At 39.2% G+C, this 14,983-nt stretch overlaps 1 protein-coding gene across 1 annotated transcript; it reads left to right on the forward strand.

Moving 5' to 3' along the window:
- Window positions 1–399: 399 nt before the first annotated feature.
- Window positions 400–14,728, forward strand: pdcd4b (programmed cell death 4b). Its single transcript, XM_066692897.1, has 12 exons — window positions 400–483; window positions 1,273–1,368; window positions 3,412–3,714; window positions 6,199–6,293; window positions 6,819–6,932; window positions 9,450–9,671; window positions 11,040–11,137; window positions 11,582–11,693; window positions 12,184–12,291; window positions 13,372–13,482; window positions 13,981–14,120; window positions 14,557–14,728. Exons 2-12 carry the CDS (start codon window positions 1,326–1,328, stop codon window positions 14,615–14,617), a joined length of 1,407 nt encoding a protein of 468 aa, XP_066548994.1. The 5' UTR covers window positions 400–483; window positions 1,273–1,325; the 3' UTR covers window positions 14,618–14,728.
- Window positions 14,729–14,983: the final 255 nt, after the last annotated feature.

The following is a 14,983-nucleotide window of genomic DNA, read 5'->3' on the forward strand; positions in this document are numbered from 1 at the left end:
CATTTTTATTTGACATTTTTTATTGAGCAGTTTGAACAAATACAATGAAAACACTCAGACCTGGATAATAAAATGAACTGCAGAATGCACTCATTTAAAAACCTGTAGATTCAAGTCCTCCACGATAGGCGGCAGCACTTTCGTTTCTTCTCATCAAAAGACCGAATACGAACAAATCATGTAGCGCAGATTTCCTCTGTTGTGTGCAGATCTGCAGAATCCCACCGATCCCATTGGCGGAGCAGCGCAGACCGGCGCAGAACTGTGGAAATCTGCGCCACACAAACGCAGCCACAGATTGTTTTTTCGAAAGAAACAGCTGGGCTCGTCGCTCAGATTGGCCTTTTTCCCGCTCCGCCTACAATCCTCCGACCAATGAGATCCGCACAGAGTGAGTCACATGACCGTGTTGCTGGGTAGAGAAAACAAAAACAACACACAAGTTAAACTTGCAGTTGGGATCAGGGATTGAAGGGACGTCAGGTTAGTAGAGGTTTCTTGTCATTTTACCATTAAATTAGAAGTTGCAAAGTACAGGTGTTTTTGCTTTAATTTTGTAAAATACACAAGACAGTGAGTTGCAGTGCGCTATAATATTGATCATCATGTTTGATTCAGTCTCGGTAACTACCGCACATTATTATTATCTTAATAAACTTAGTTTTTAGTTGCTGTACTTGGTGGAAAACAGACGTGTTCGTTGATCAATCTACGACTACGTGTGAAAAGACATCAGATTTGTACTGCGATGCAACTAGAACTTCTATATTCTCAGTATTGTGCATCGCCATTTCACATTAACATAAAACCCGTTTTGGTTTTGCATGCTTTTCTACAATATTTCTCCACCCAGAAGTATGCATATAGGTTTCTTCTAAGAAATGCATGTTCTAGTTTAAGTGTTTGTTTGATACTGTAGGCTTTGACTGTGTAGTACTACTACTGCTACTACTACTAGAGTCCATGGAAATTTCCAGAAAGAATACGGGAGAAAGAAACGGTATCGTCTTCTAACTAGGATATACAGAGTGTTTTTAAACCTCTTAACCAGTTACTGTGCACAGTCTTGTTTTGCACAGGGTGTAGAAAATGAGTGTTTGTTGAGGGTAAGGCAGCAGTATAGATGAGGGTGGTGGTGGTGGGGGCATGTAGGGAAGTTTGATCCCAGTAACTTTGTTGCACCAGCATTGTGGTTGAAATCGTTAATACTGCCCAATGTGGATGTAAACATATTGCCACATTTAATGAACTGCATTGTATCCCGTGTTTTAGGTAACGAGAAGTTTGTCTGCATTGCACGCCGTTTGCAGATCACTTGTTAAAACATGGCAACTGAATGCGAGGCATGGCTTAATGCTAACCCTGTTGGTAAGTTCACAGTACACGAATCATTACAAATACATACGTGTGTGTGTGTGTATTCTGCTTCATTTGAATTGTGATTGTTTGCTTTGGTTTCTGCATGCTGCTCTTGTGCATTTAATGATCGTTCAGTCTAGTATTTAAATGACTGGCATGAATTAAAGAGTCGTCCCCGAGCCCTGCAATATTAAACACCTGCTTTTAAAACTCACAGGGGGAAATGACGTCACTGCTTTGAAGAATTCCCCTGAAATGATGGATGCAACTAATGCGTTTTATTTGACAGTGTAGTGTAATACATCTTTTAAATCTGATTGATGCATCTTCTTTAGAAGCAGATGCTGTGATTACTGTGCTTCCTGTTTTGATTTCCCTTCTCACATCAGGACAAAGCTGAATTCAATATTCACTAAGAAAGTCGGCGTGTTTGGCATTTTAATGTTACTGTAAAACGTAATGCAAACATCTTTAACACGTTTCTATTTTGGATGCAAGTTACTGCATGTGGTGTTTTCACTGTGCTACACCTTGAAGTTTATTTACTGCAGTTTACTGCCAGAGATACAGTGCAGAAGCTCCCATGTGCGTCAGAACCTAATAACACCTTGTCTCCATGTTGCAAGTCTGACAGTTTACATAACCCTAGCATGCTGGTTCCTGCATTAAAACCAGTAGATTATGGATTTTAAGCTTAATTACTATCCAGTAACAGCCTTTCAAGTCTTTAATTCTGCACCCCTCCCTGCTGTGGGATGTTAAATACCTGAATCAGTAGGCCTTTGTTAATTTACGGTCATTTTACGCATGTAGTAACAATGATTTTAAGGTTATCACTTCATGATCTACTGGTATTTGAAATCTCAATCTCATTTTTTGCACCCACTAATCTGAGGTTTGTGTGTGGCCTTTTTAAATGTTGAGTTTATACAGTACTAAGTATGATACTGTGTGTGGCTGGCAAATGAGTACATGTGTATTTCCACAATGACTGACTTATGCATCACAAAATAGTCTTTACTTATCATTCTTTCCCCATTTATATTGCCTTCTGCTGTTAACCTAGATGTTTTTCTTGGTAAGTGAACTAGTAACGCACACCGCAGTGCCCAGTGCAATTTGGGCAAACTATATTCAAATGTTCCTGAGCTATTGGAGTATTTAATAAGATGGTAATGTAGAAATATGTCCCTGTGTCCTGAGAGTGGAGAATGGGGAAGGTAATATCCAGCACAGTCATATCCAATAGTGTAAAACGGTTTCCAGTCTTTAATCATCACATTGAAGGTCACGGTGGGCAATGTTGGTTAATCTACTTGCTGTCAGCATTTTGGTAGACCATTTATAATGGTACAAATCTGTCTTGGCCACCATAAAGAGTACATTTGCATTTTAAAGGTCTTGTATAATGGGAGCACCGAATGAACTAAAAACATACCCACAGGTATATATGTGGATTATACTTACGTTGGCCTTCTTTAGAAACGGAACAACTTTACATATCTTGAGAACATGAACAATGAAATAATGCATGACACCATTTCTTTCTTTATTTATTTATTTTCCCCTCTCGAGTCACAGCTCGGAAATGAGCCAAATGGGGAATTAACCCCACATGTGTACAACTGTATCCATCTTCCCCAGTACAACAACCGCAGTAGGTGGCAGCACTAGCAACAAGCATCTGAATTCTTGAAAAGTATCGGATAAGCTCAGGGAATTCTTATAATGACGGGAGCATGAAATCAGGAGGCATTAAAACCGATTTACAACACAAAAATAATGAATTCAACTTACGTGACTGTGACAACAAATAGAAAATGTTTATATCCATATTTCTCTGCCTTTAAACTAAAAAGCCTTTGGGAGAATAATGAGATGCCAAAGTAAATTGAAAACCATAGACCATGATTATCATACTTATGCAAAATCCTCAAGGCCTTCACTCAAGGCAAAACTCTTTCTTTTGATGTGAAATATAGTAATAATAATACATTCTTGGCCCATGCCTTTGTCCAAGGCTACTCACGCCGAGTTTATCCTCTTCCACAGAGGCCGAGGCTCTCCGCGATTCCTTCTTGTCCGGCGATGACGAGAAAGTCGTGTCCACCAAGATCGACAATGAGATCAATGGAAACTGGATTGCTTCCACCTCCACCCTCCACGAGGCGCGCGTCAAGGCCAAGGCCAAGAGGCGGCTGAGGAAGAACTCCTCCCGAGACTCCGGCCGAGGAGACTCCCTGAGCGACAATGGGGAGAGCGTCCGAGGCCCGCAGGCCACGCCCACCAGCCCCAAGAGCAAACTGCTGGACAGGAAGTCCCGATCAGGAAAGGGGAGGGGCTTGCCAAAGAAAGGTAAAATCACTGACTGGTGCTTTGAAGGGAACCTCCTATTTTTATTAAAAAAAATAATAATATTTGCATTTGTTTTCATACTTCAGTAATTATCTCACACTTCAAATAAGAAAATGATGCATATGAACACAAGAGTGGTATTTAAAAGGGAATGTTATTTTTACTTCTGCTTCTCCTAAAACCGACTGTTCATACACTTTGCGGAAAATGTTTGAGCAAACCTGCACTAGAGCTCGTGAAAGATTCTGAATCGACAGTTCCTTGATGTGAGTTATGACAGAGCTACTCTCCGACCCAGTCCCCTGAACCCTGAACCCTGAATCTTGCTAATCCAAATAACTGAGATTACACGGTTGAATACTTTTCTAAAGCTGCTTTTTTTGTCTTTTCATTCCCTCTTCTGATGGCACGTGCTTAATAATGTGTACAATGGCACTAGTGCTTCAAAACGGAAAGAGCATGTGATAACTCAGGGATGGCACACACTGCCACCGCTCGTCATACCATGGCTTAAGAAGGTTCAGACTTGGCAGCTTTCCTTCCCCTTTTTTAATTTTAGTTTTTCTGTACAGTAGATTGCGGGTGCATGGTTACTGCATAAAACTTTCCACTTCTTTTGTTGCTGATAAAAGCAGAGTTGCTCTGTAGTTTTCTGGAATAGATTTAAATGGAATCAGAACAGGTGAAACTTTGAAAACTTAAATGGCGAGGCATCCTGTTTATGGTGGATTTCTGTAAGGGCATAGCATGAGAAAAGGAAGCACATTTCTAGCCTTTTACTTCAACACATCAAAATATAGTCTAACCTTTAAGTGGTGTAGGTTACATAATAAAACAGCCTATAGATTTCTGGGGTCAGGTCACTTTGAGTGTATCTTGGTATTTTATGAAGTCTTGTACATGACAAACTTGTGTGAACATCTTGATATTATATGTAACTATTATACTCTTGGTTGTTAGTGTGAAACCCCATAGTGATTAACCAGGTGTTAGTAGGTTGGTGTTGAACTGTACTTCCTGAGAAATGGAGCAATGGGACCCCTTACTCTACATCTCGGCAGCAACCTCCCTTGTTCAGCAATCCCCCCTGTAATGCCTGCAATTGAGGGGGAGAAATTGGTGCTCTCTCAATATTGGCCGGGGGGCGCGGGGGTCTATTATAGTGTTTAGGTAGTCAATTTTTAAAAGCATTTTTTGTAGCTCTTAATGCAGAAAACTCATTTTAAAGAAATCTGAATCTTGACAGAACATTCTGGACCCTCAGAGAATGAAAACTGATGATGCAAGTGATCACAAATTGAACAGATCTATCTACAGACAGAGATGTTTGTCAGGGGTATTGAAGGAGAATTATTAACAATATTAACATTCTGCTTTGTGAATGTACCTCTTAAACGGCAAGCAATCTGTTTCTGCCACTTCAGCAGATGCTGCTGTGAGGATTGGAGCTCTGTCTCTGACCTAGATTGTGTGTTTCTTATTTACTTTTTCTCTCGAAGTATCTTGTATGCTAATCTTTTCTATTAAATATACAGGAAAACAACAAACCATGGTTACAGCAGTGATTAATATTGGTCTTCCATCAAAACCCTTGTGCCTCTTCAACTTTTTCATGTCTGCCAATTATCATGAAAAATTACAGAAACAATGATTTGCATTTTTTGCATTAATTTTTTTTTTTTTTTTTTTTTTTTTTTTTTTTTGGAGAAAACAACTGATTTGCTTCTCAGCACTTATTTCTTTGGTATCTTATGCTCCCAATATTAAGCTGTAACAGATGGTCTGCATCAGTCTTTCACAAGCACTCAAAAAAAAAAAAAAAAAAAAAAAAAAAATGCTTTGTCGGAGAAACGAGAAACCGGCAATCGCTGTGTCGGCCCCTGTGTCCAAGAGGAAATTGGTTGCCCAGCGTGGGTTCCTGCTGTTTCCCATGCATTCTGAACAGTTTCTGAAGAATGCTGTATCCTGTAAAGCCAACATATTTTATGGCACTGTGGAGGGACTCTGACCCCCTCTGCAGCTAGCAAGTCACGTTTCTCGGGCATGGAACCCTAAGGTAAAGCAAACGCATTTGTGTGCTTTATTAATAATGGATGTACAATTTATTTACAATGAATGCCAATGGAGCCATCGCTGGTTTCTCATTTCTCAGACAAAACATTTTTCTTGCCAGCAGTGTGGAGTAACGCATAGGTCTCTGGATAGTCGTGGGTTCAGTCCCAGGTGGGGGACACTGCTGTTGTACCCTTGAGCAAGATACTGTACCTAGATTGCTCCAGTAACAACCCAGTGGTATAAATGGGTGATTGTATGTGAAAGTAATGTGATTTATTGTTGCCCTGGATAAGGGTGTCTACCAAGAAATGTAATGCTAATAATAAAATAAACTCTATTGGCAGGGAAGGGGTTGGCTGGCATTGGTGTATAAGATGCCAGTTGAAGTTTTTCCAAATGGATACATGCATTTTTTTCCTGTTCATGTAGGTGGTGCTGGAGGTAAAGGTGTGTGGGGCCCTCCTGGTGAGGTGTATGATCTTGAAGAAGTGGATGTCAAAGACCCCAATTATGATGATGATCAGGTAGTCCTATTGCCCTGTATTCCATTCTCTATTCAGAATGTGTACATTTTTCTGAAACTTCAACAACCCATGATTAAGCGTCATTTGAGATGGGGATTTAGGTTAATACCTATTTATTTGTTGGATTATTAGCTGTTATGACTTATTCAACATTCGATACACGATCATATGAAATCTGTTGCAATCAAATTTGATCGCTTCACATCTTGGTGGGAAATGCAAACTTAATAGCCCCGAGTCACAATGGGCAGAGTAAATCCCTCAGAGTTGGCACAAAATGAGAGCACCTTCAAAGGCATCACTCTGCAGGCTCAAAGAGGTTCAGACGGGGAGGAGCCTAAGCAGACAGGACTATGGGCAAGTTGTTCCTGGAGCTGATCCTTTATTCTAGTTAATTTTAAACCAGTTTACAAAAAAATGCAATACGGTTACATTTCTTTGCCCACCTTACTGAGGTTATAAACTAGATATCTAAGATTTAATTGCATTTTTTGAATCCTTTTCTGAATGCGTTTGATTTCACAGGAAAGCTGCGTTTATGAAACAGTGGTCCTGCCCCTGGATGAAGGGGACTTTGAGAAGACCGTGACTCCCATTGTGCAGGAGTATTTTGAGCACGGGGATACGAATGAAGTGGCGGTAAGCTTTGCATCTGGCATCACACCTGGGCTGACTGGTTTCTGGTAGGGCTGGGTGGTATACCATAAACTATATACCGGTTTTCATTTACGGACCGGTTTGGACTTTTACTATACCTTCAAATCGGTATTTTAAAGTTTTCTATGCTAAATTGAATAATTTACTAATTACAGTGTCATTCAGTCATAGCATTCAGCTACCAATATACTTGATCGCGTTCGCGTATCCCACAACTTACTGCACCGGCTGCTCGAGACTGTGCTGTCTGACGTGAGACGCATCTGATCAAAGAACGCCGATAGTGTTCGTGTAACGCAAAGTTCTGAAGATCTGCACAGAACTGCGCAAATCTGCGCTACAAGAATGCGACCACCTTTCTTCACAAACCCTGCAGAAATCGATGTAATTGGATGACTTAATTTATATAAAAAAAAATGAATTGGCAGTAATTTAAGTAACAAGTTAATTATTGTACATTATAGATTTACATTATATTTTTAAAAATACTTGATGTCATTATTTAATAAAGCATTGACAATGTTAAAATGTCGATATAGAATTCTATATCTATGGTTTTGACAGTAACTGTTAACCGCTTCATTGTGTAATGAAAGTTGACATTCGCTTCCGTTTAACAAGGGGGCAGTAGTAGTTTTCATACAGCTTAACACGTCCTTCTTGATTTCAGCATAATCTTTTGTCTCGCAGCCACAGCTCGCCTCTCGCAGCAGCATCTCAGCTGCGCAGATTTCTGTGGGCGGGGCTTAGTGGCGTCAAGCAGAAACACTCCAAGAACACGCATCTCTGAATCTCTGCGCAGATATGCGCTTCTTGAACGCGACGCTTGTTTTGGAATGAATGCTGCCTCAGCCAAATATCAAAAATAATTTCCATGTGTATTGCTGATTGACATAAACAAATGTGATCAATGCACAATGAATGAAGACGAGATGGAGGAGAGTAGTATGGGTGAGACTTCACAGGAAAGTGACCCCAGTGAATCTGTCCCGAACAAAGGTGCGTCGTTGATAGTGTGGACATGATTTGGTTTCAAGACAACTGACACAGAACAGGGGAATGTAATTCAATGTCAGTTGTGTCCTATTATTTTTGCTTTACGAACAGTATATATAAATAATTAATACCATCATACCGTCAAAAATGTGAAAAATACCGTGATACTGTATTTTGGCCATATCGCCCAGCCCTAGTTTCTGGTGCCTTCCACAGCACCTCTTTGGAAATTCAACATTTGTAAATGACTGACTATAGCATATTTATTTATTCAGATTTATTCAGCACAATTTATTCATTTCCACAATACACCATGCCACTTTCTTAAAATCCCACACAGTTAATCTATTGTTATCGCTACTGACTAATATTCATAAACCTGTGGATTTAATTAATCAAGGTATTGAGGCTAACTTAATTATGATGCTGTATATGAGGGGATTCTTTAGTACAAGTTTTTCATATGGTAAAGTGTCAGGGGGCTGAATGAGTATTTTGCAAATGTAAGGATTATTACAGGCTCCAGAAAATTAACTACCTTTGGTTGGCTCTAAAACAAGGTTTAAAACAATTATTTTGAAAAGTTTCCCTGAAATCATAAATATCTTCGTGGTACTCGTTTCTCTTTGATATACTTGCTCCTCATCTAAAAATGTTCCTTTGAAGAGGGTGTGTGAAGAGGTCTGTAATTATGAATTGAACACCTATGGTGATCATAGCAGTGCAGTAAACGGAAAACTAGGTTATAATGCAGGCTGTTTTGAACAACAATCCAATTTTGATTTTTAAAGTTTACATTGAATGTAACTTTAAAGGATTTATTTTGTCCTCATTAATGGGTTGAATTGAAAAATTGCTTTGGTGTGATTTTTACATTGTATAGCAAGACCTACATCCTTGTGTGTTATGTAATCTATCAGCAGCAGCCTTTAATGATTCACTGGTAGGACTCCCCCAGATATTTCATCTTGTTTTGATGTATAGTGTCTTTTCCATGTCACACCAGTAGATCTTTTTTTAATGTTCCCATCTTTTATATGGTCTTCTAGGTATTTTTTTTTCCATCTCTTGGGATCCATTCTATACTTGCTTTTGTCCATCTTTGGTCTGTTCTTCTAGCAGGCCCATTGCCATTTTAATTTTACTTTATCGTTTCCAGTTTCTCAAATTTTTCAGTTTAGTGACCAAGTGAGCACTGCTTGTATGCATTGATCAAATTTTGTTCTCTTTAAGCAAATGGGTAATTATTTCAATAGCGTTCAGTTACTTCCAAATGCACTCCATCCCATTTCCACTTAGATAAGACCTCCATTGCATTTACTACATTCATTTGCTATCCAAAATGGGCTCAAAGCGTTTCCTCAATGTTTTGAGCCTGGACGATTGAGCTTGTATATACTCGCTCAAATGCTTTCTCATAGTGGAGCTGTTTCCCATTGCTAGACCAATCCTTGGGTTGTCAGATTTGGTTTCTTGAGCATGGCTTGTTCTGCGTCCCTGTAGGAGCTGCTCAGTGAGCTTAACCTGGGCGATATGAAGAGTGGGGTTCCCATGCTGGCAGTTGCCCTGGCCCTGGAGGCGAAAGCCAGCCACAGGGAGCTGACCTCCCGGCTGCTGACCGACCTGTGTGGGAGGGTTCTGAGCCCTGACGATGTGGAGAAGTCTTTTGATAAGCTGCTGAGGGATCTGCCAGATCTGGTCCTGGACACCCCTGGGGCTCCTCAGGTAAACCCCACTGACTGGTAGCTTCTCTGCTGGATCTGAGTAGAGGAAGGGAGCTTGACTGAAATCAGTGTTCACGTTTTTCTTCAGTTTGTGAAATGGCAGCTTGATGGGAAGGAAGTATTGCTTTTAAAACCTTCTCATAAACATTGGACATTTGTACCTGGTTCATTTGTGTTTTGGTCTTGGTACAATTTTGACTTTTTACAGGAATTGATATTGCTGGATAAGTCTGAGAGAAAAGAAAGTCCTCGGCGGTTTATATCGAATGCCATTAATACCCATCACTCCCTTGTCTTCCGATACAAACTTCAGCATCAATGTGTACAATATATTGCCTATAGTCTTTCATACCCTAAGTTGACTCTTGAGAAGGAGTTGGTCAAAACAATGTATCTATGTGATCTAAATGTAGCTCAAACATCCCAAAAATAGAATCCTCAAAATGGTGTCCATAACAGATTTAGCACAAGATTTCATCTTAAAACAAAATGATTTAAAATGATGATGTTTAGATTTCATTTTTTTCTGCTCTTTATGCAGAGTACATCTGCTGTGAGCTAATCTCGATCAGGAAGCTCTGTGGTATGGACTTGCACTGAGCACATTTGATGTTGCTATGCTACTGCTTGTTAGAGATGAATTTCAGCTTTTTTCTTTCACCCGCAGAGACATGAGATCTCTTGCTATTGTTTTTACATGAGCCAACTGCTAGCTCAGCGTAGGAAGAGTTTAAAGGGTTCCCTCCCCACCCCCCATCACTTTCGCAAACACTGTTAGCTTAGTTGTGGTTAGGTGAACAGAAGTTCATTACTTTTACAGAATCTGCACAGAAACAATAGCTGTTGAGTACATGCATTGTCCTTAGCAAAATGACCAGGACAGCTTTTTCTTCTCTGTGAGTCAGGACATGAGCATCGCACAGGGTAAACAAACCTGTGGAGCTGGAAAAAGGACCAAAATAACTCCTTTTATGGTACAACATGGTGCAACACCAGTTGAGCTCCAGAAAGATATCCTGACATTGAGTTAAATGGGCATTTTGAAAAGCTGTGTATCTTTTCACAAAACAACCCTGTATTTATTGTATTTGTATTGGCAACCTTCAAATGCATCCTTTGTATTTATTTCATTGCTTTTAATCATACTTGTGACAATCAAGTTCTACAGATAAACTGCACTGCCGAAGTGCTAAATCCCTATTTCAGCACTCTACTGCAGAAAAACATTGCATTGAGTGCAGATATACCAAGGAAAAGCTTTGAACGTTTCAGTTTGAAATCTTTGTTCCGAGATCTGCAAGCACCCAAAAGCTAAATCTGTTTCTTCAGTGTTTCACCAGCACCCATTACTGTTTTGTGTGCCTTTTAGCTTGTCGGCCAGTTTATTGCTCGAGCTGTTCGGGATCAGATCCTGTCCAGAAACTATATCGAGAGCTACAAAGGGAAAGTGGACTGTGAACATGCCAGGTATTGTGTACATTTGTTCCCTTAAGATAAAGCTCTGTCTACTGTGGAGGTGGACTCGGTATGTGTTCTCACAGAAAATGTGCATTCAAGCGGTTTATAGCCATGGAAAAGGCATAGATGACTGAGACATAGATAGTGAATATTTCTCTGGGAATGGTTTCTTCAGTGAATAAAATGCTATCTTTTTATATTTGAAAATACTATTTATTTTACCCCTATTATGGCTTTAGATGTCTAGATGCAGAGGACTAATGAGATCTCGGAATATGCCAAGTATTGCATATATTTTCTCCAATCAGATTTGATCTTTACTTTATTTTTTTAAGAGTCAATGAATCATTTTTTGGTACAGTTTTAGATGAATGGGGCTCATAATTAGTATGTTGATGACATTAATTTGAAATATTGTGCCTGTAGTGTCCTAATGATTCGTTTGAATTCCAGAGCGGCTCTGGACAGGGCAGCGGTGCTGTTGAAAATGAGAGCAGGGATGCGCATGGACAGTGTCTGGGGGGCAGGAGGGGGGCAGAGGCCAGTCAAACAGCTCATCAGAGAGGTAATGAACCTGAACTGGTAATCAATATGAAATGTCTATGTATTTTATGTACACACATTTCATAAGACTGTATGGTGTCTTGCCAGGCAAAAACCGTGGTGTTTCCACTTCAGCAACCAACTTTGTCCAATCTTTTAAATCATTAATTGCCCATTGTCTGGGGGTGTTAAACTACATGGGATGATAAATTGAAGGAAGAGCCTCTCAGCAGGGTTATCAATATATCTATTGGTATTGGTGGGCAACATGAAAATGTGGAATTTTAGACTTGTCTGTGGCTCTAATGAATTCATTCTGCTAGTCTGGTTATCTAGAAGAGTCAAGTTAAGTCTGATTCAATTAGTTTAGCTTAGCTTAGTCGGTATTGTTCAATTGTACAGTGTATCTTGACAGCAATGTTTAGTGCCAACATAAAAGGATATACAGCCATTTAAAACTTGTGACAACTAAAATGAAATGGATTCTAACTACATTAATCATCTCGTATCAGGTCAACCTACTGCTGAAGGAGTACCTGCTGTCTGGGGAGGTAGTGGAAGCAGAGAGGTGTCTGAAGGAACTAGAAGTACCGCACTTTCACCATGAGTTTGTGTATGAGGTAAGATGTAAAAAAGAAATGGGAATTTCAAGTCTGATGTGCTTCAATATACACTTAGTTTTAGTTCAAGGAGAGACAATCTCTCTAACTCTTCACAGCAACTCTTCAAGTGTTCAAGACTTCAGACTGGGAAGAAAAAGGAATAGAGTTAAATGGAGCTTATTTGCTTCAATTTCAAGAAATCTCAGATGCAATCAAGAAAATTGGACTTAAAATGAACCAGAGTAAAAAGTCATGTTTACCAGCTTAGTTAAATCTAAGAATTAACTGATACACGAAGTAATGAAGAGTTGTATGTACCATGGTCAACAATTTGGTGCAGTTAAAGAAATTATGAAATCAATCCAAAGGGTGAAAATGGGATGAAGTGCATTTGTAAGAAACTGCATGCTTTTCAAAGGAAATCTACCCATTTGCCTAATGCATACTACCAGTGCTCACTTATGGCTGTGAAACCTGGTCACTTAATCCAACGATGATACAGAAAGTATGGATGATGCACAAAAGCATGGAAAGATGTATTCTTGGAATAACAAAATAAGATAAGTGAATGGATCTAAGAACAAACTAAAATGTGACATCATTGAAAGACTGAAAATGTTAAAATGGCAATGGGCTGGACACGTACACACCCCCCAAAAAAAAAGGAACACAAATTGACAAAGGAATGGATTGCAAGTGATGGAAAAAGACCTAGAAGATGACCACATAAAAGATGGGAAAATTAAATCGATAACTTTGCAGGCATGACTTGGAAAGGAGAAGTTGTACATCAAAACCAGTGGAAACATCTTGGGGAAAGTCTTCATCCAGCAGTGGATATATATAATATTCTGTAGGTGATCTCAATTCTATTCAGGTCTAATTTGCATTTTTACAGCTAGGTGGAAGCAGACCCACACCCCCATGATTTAGAAGCATTAAATGCAAAATGTATGTCTAAAAATGTGTGCCTGTTATTTAACACTAATTGCTGGGCTTTGCATGTCGTAAGTCCAGTTGTTAATATTTAATGTTTTAAGGTAGTAAAATGGCGCATCTGATGGTAATGGTTTTGCATGATTTTATTTTCAATATTAGGCAATAGTCATGGTCTTGGAATCGAAAGGGGAAACTGCTTTTAAAATGGTTCTGCAGCTGCTGAAATTTCTGTGGGAGTCCTCGGTCATCACTGTAGACCAGATGAGAAGGGTAAGATTGCCATCTTCTGTCTCAAATCCATATTGCAGCTTAATACTGAGATTCTGTTCCTCTTTTTTCTCCATTACATTTGAACATGGGCTCTGTGCAGCTCCTATGGCTTGAATCAATAGGCCCTTGATTTTTTTTGTTTTTATCCAGTTCTTATTGAACACATCCTTTGCCTTAATAAAACTTATTGAAATGGTATACAAAAGTGGATTATCCGTTACACTATACAACTTAAGCTGTATTTTAATGGTTTCTTTAAAGTCGATTATTTCATTAATAAAAGGAACTGCAATAGTTTAGAAGCCAGTGCTTGTTATGATGATGATAATAATAATAATAATAATTATTATTATTATTATTATTATTATTATTATTAAACATTCTAAGTATTCAGCACTAATACTAATTAAATTAAGTACAATATGATGGCTTTTGATTAGATTGAGAATTGCTGGTGATATCCTCTTTTCATGATGGAGACTTATGACCCGATTCCAGGGATTCCAGAGAGTTTACAGCGAGATCCCGGAAATCAACATTGATGTCCCTCGAGCTTACTCTTTGCTGGAGCAGTTTGTGGAGCAGAGCTTCAGTGCAGGGGTTATTGACAAAAAGCTGAGGGACCTTTGTCCTTGCCGGTGAGTGCTTGGCCTGACAATTCCTTCCGATAGCTCCTGGTGTGATGTTGTGCTTCGGCTGTAAGAGAGACAGTGTACCAGTGTGTGTGCTCTAACAGAAATAACACCACCCGTGGGAGGTAGGACAAGCACAGTTCCAGTTTAAGGACACATCTGTTCTCCTAGCATGACGAACATGGGGCCATTTCCATGAAAGATTCAAGTTGTATACTATTAAGTCTGCTTTTTTTTTTTAATATATATATGTATGCATATTTGTGCTTTAATCCACACGATAGGCTATGCTTTAATATCAGAATAAACATGGTGAAACATGGGTTTCAAATGCCAAAATCATAAGACTTTAGTCTAATTAGTTTTCTGTTGCATGAAAAATGATTTTTGCAAGAGTTACTACCAAAAAAATAACAGTTCATTTTCTTAATCTGTTTTGTAGAGGCCGTAAGCGATTTGTAAGCGAGGGAGATGGTGGACGCCTTAAACTTGAAAGCTACTGAAGGGGACCTCTGGAAGTCTTTGGGCCAGTGTATGGAATCATGAAGATGCTTTTTACACTTCATATTCTTAACGGTTTAGGTACAAAAATGATCCTTGCAACTGGGGAAAAATTTTTTTTAAAAAAATGGGGGGGTGAAACAAAAAAGGCACTTTTGATGCTTAAGATGGAATCTGAAAATTACACCTGAAAAGTGTTTTGAAATAAGCTAACTCTGAAAGTGCCAGACCTTCGATGATGTATTCATTCCATGTTTTGTATTGCAATTTCACTGCCACTCCTTTTTTCCCCTGACAGCAGTGTTTATATGTAAGAACCACTGGTTTGTGTAAGAAGCTTTATATCGGGGGTGTGGTGGGGAAATGTT

Source organism: Amia ocellicauda, chromosome 20, assembly GCF_036373705.1.
Source record: "Amia ocellicauda isolate fAmiCal2 chromosome 20, fAmiCal2.hap1, whole genome shotgun sequence".
Lineage (NCBI taxonomy): Eukaryota > Metazoa > Chordata > Actinopteri > Amiiformes > Amiidae > Amia > Amia ocellicauda.

Bases quoted from the DNA above. Each gene is read 5' to 3' on its own strand.
- pdcd4b (XM_066692897.1), top strand. From the start codon at position 1,326: ATGGCAACTGAATGCGAGGCATGGCTTAATGCTAACCCTGTTG. The intron at 11,694-12,183 runs GTAATGAACCTG...ATCTCGTATCAG, and splicing joins TCAAACAGCTCATCAGAGAG to GTCAACCTACTGCTGAAGGA. The intron at 13,483-13,980 runs GTAAGATTGCCA...ACCCGATTCCAG, and splicing joins CTGTAGACCAGATGAGAAGG to GGATTCCAGAGAGTTTACAG.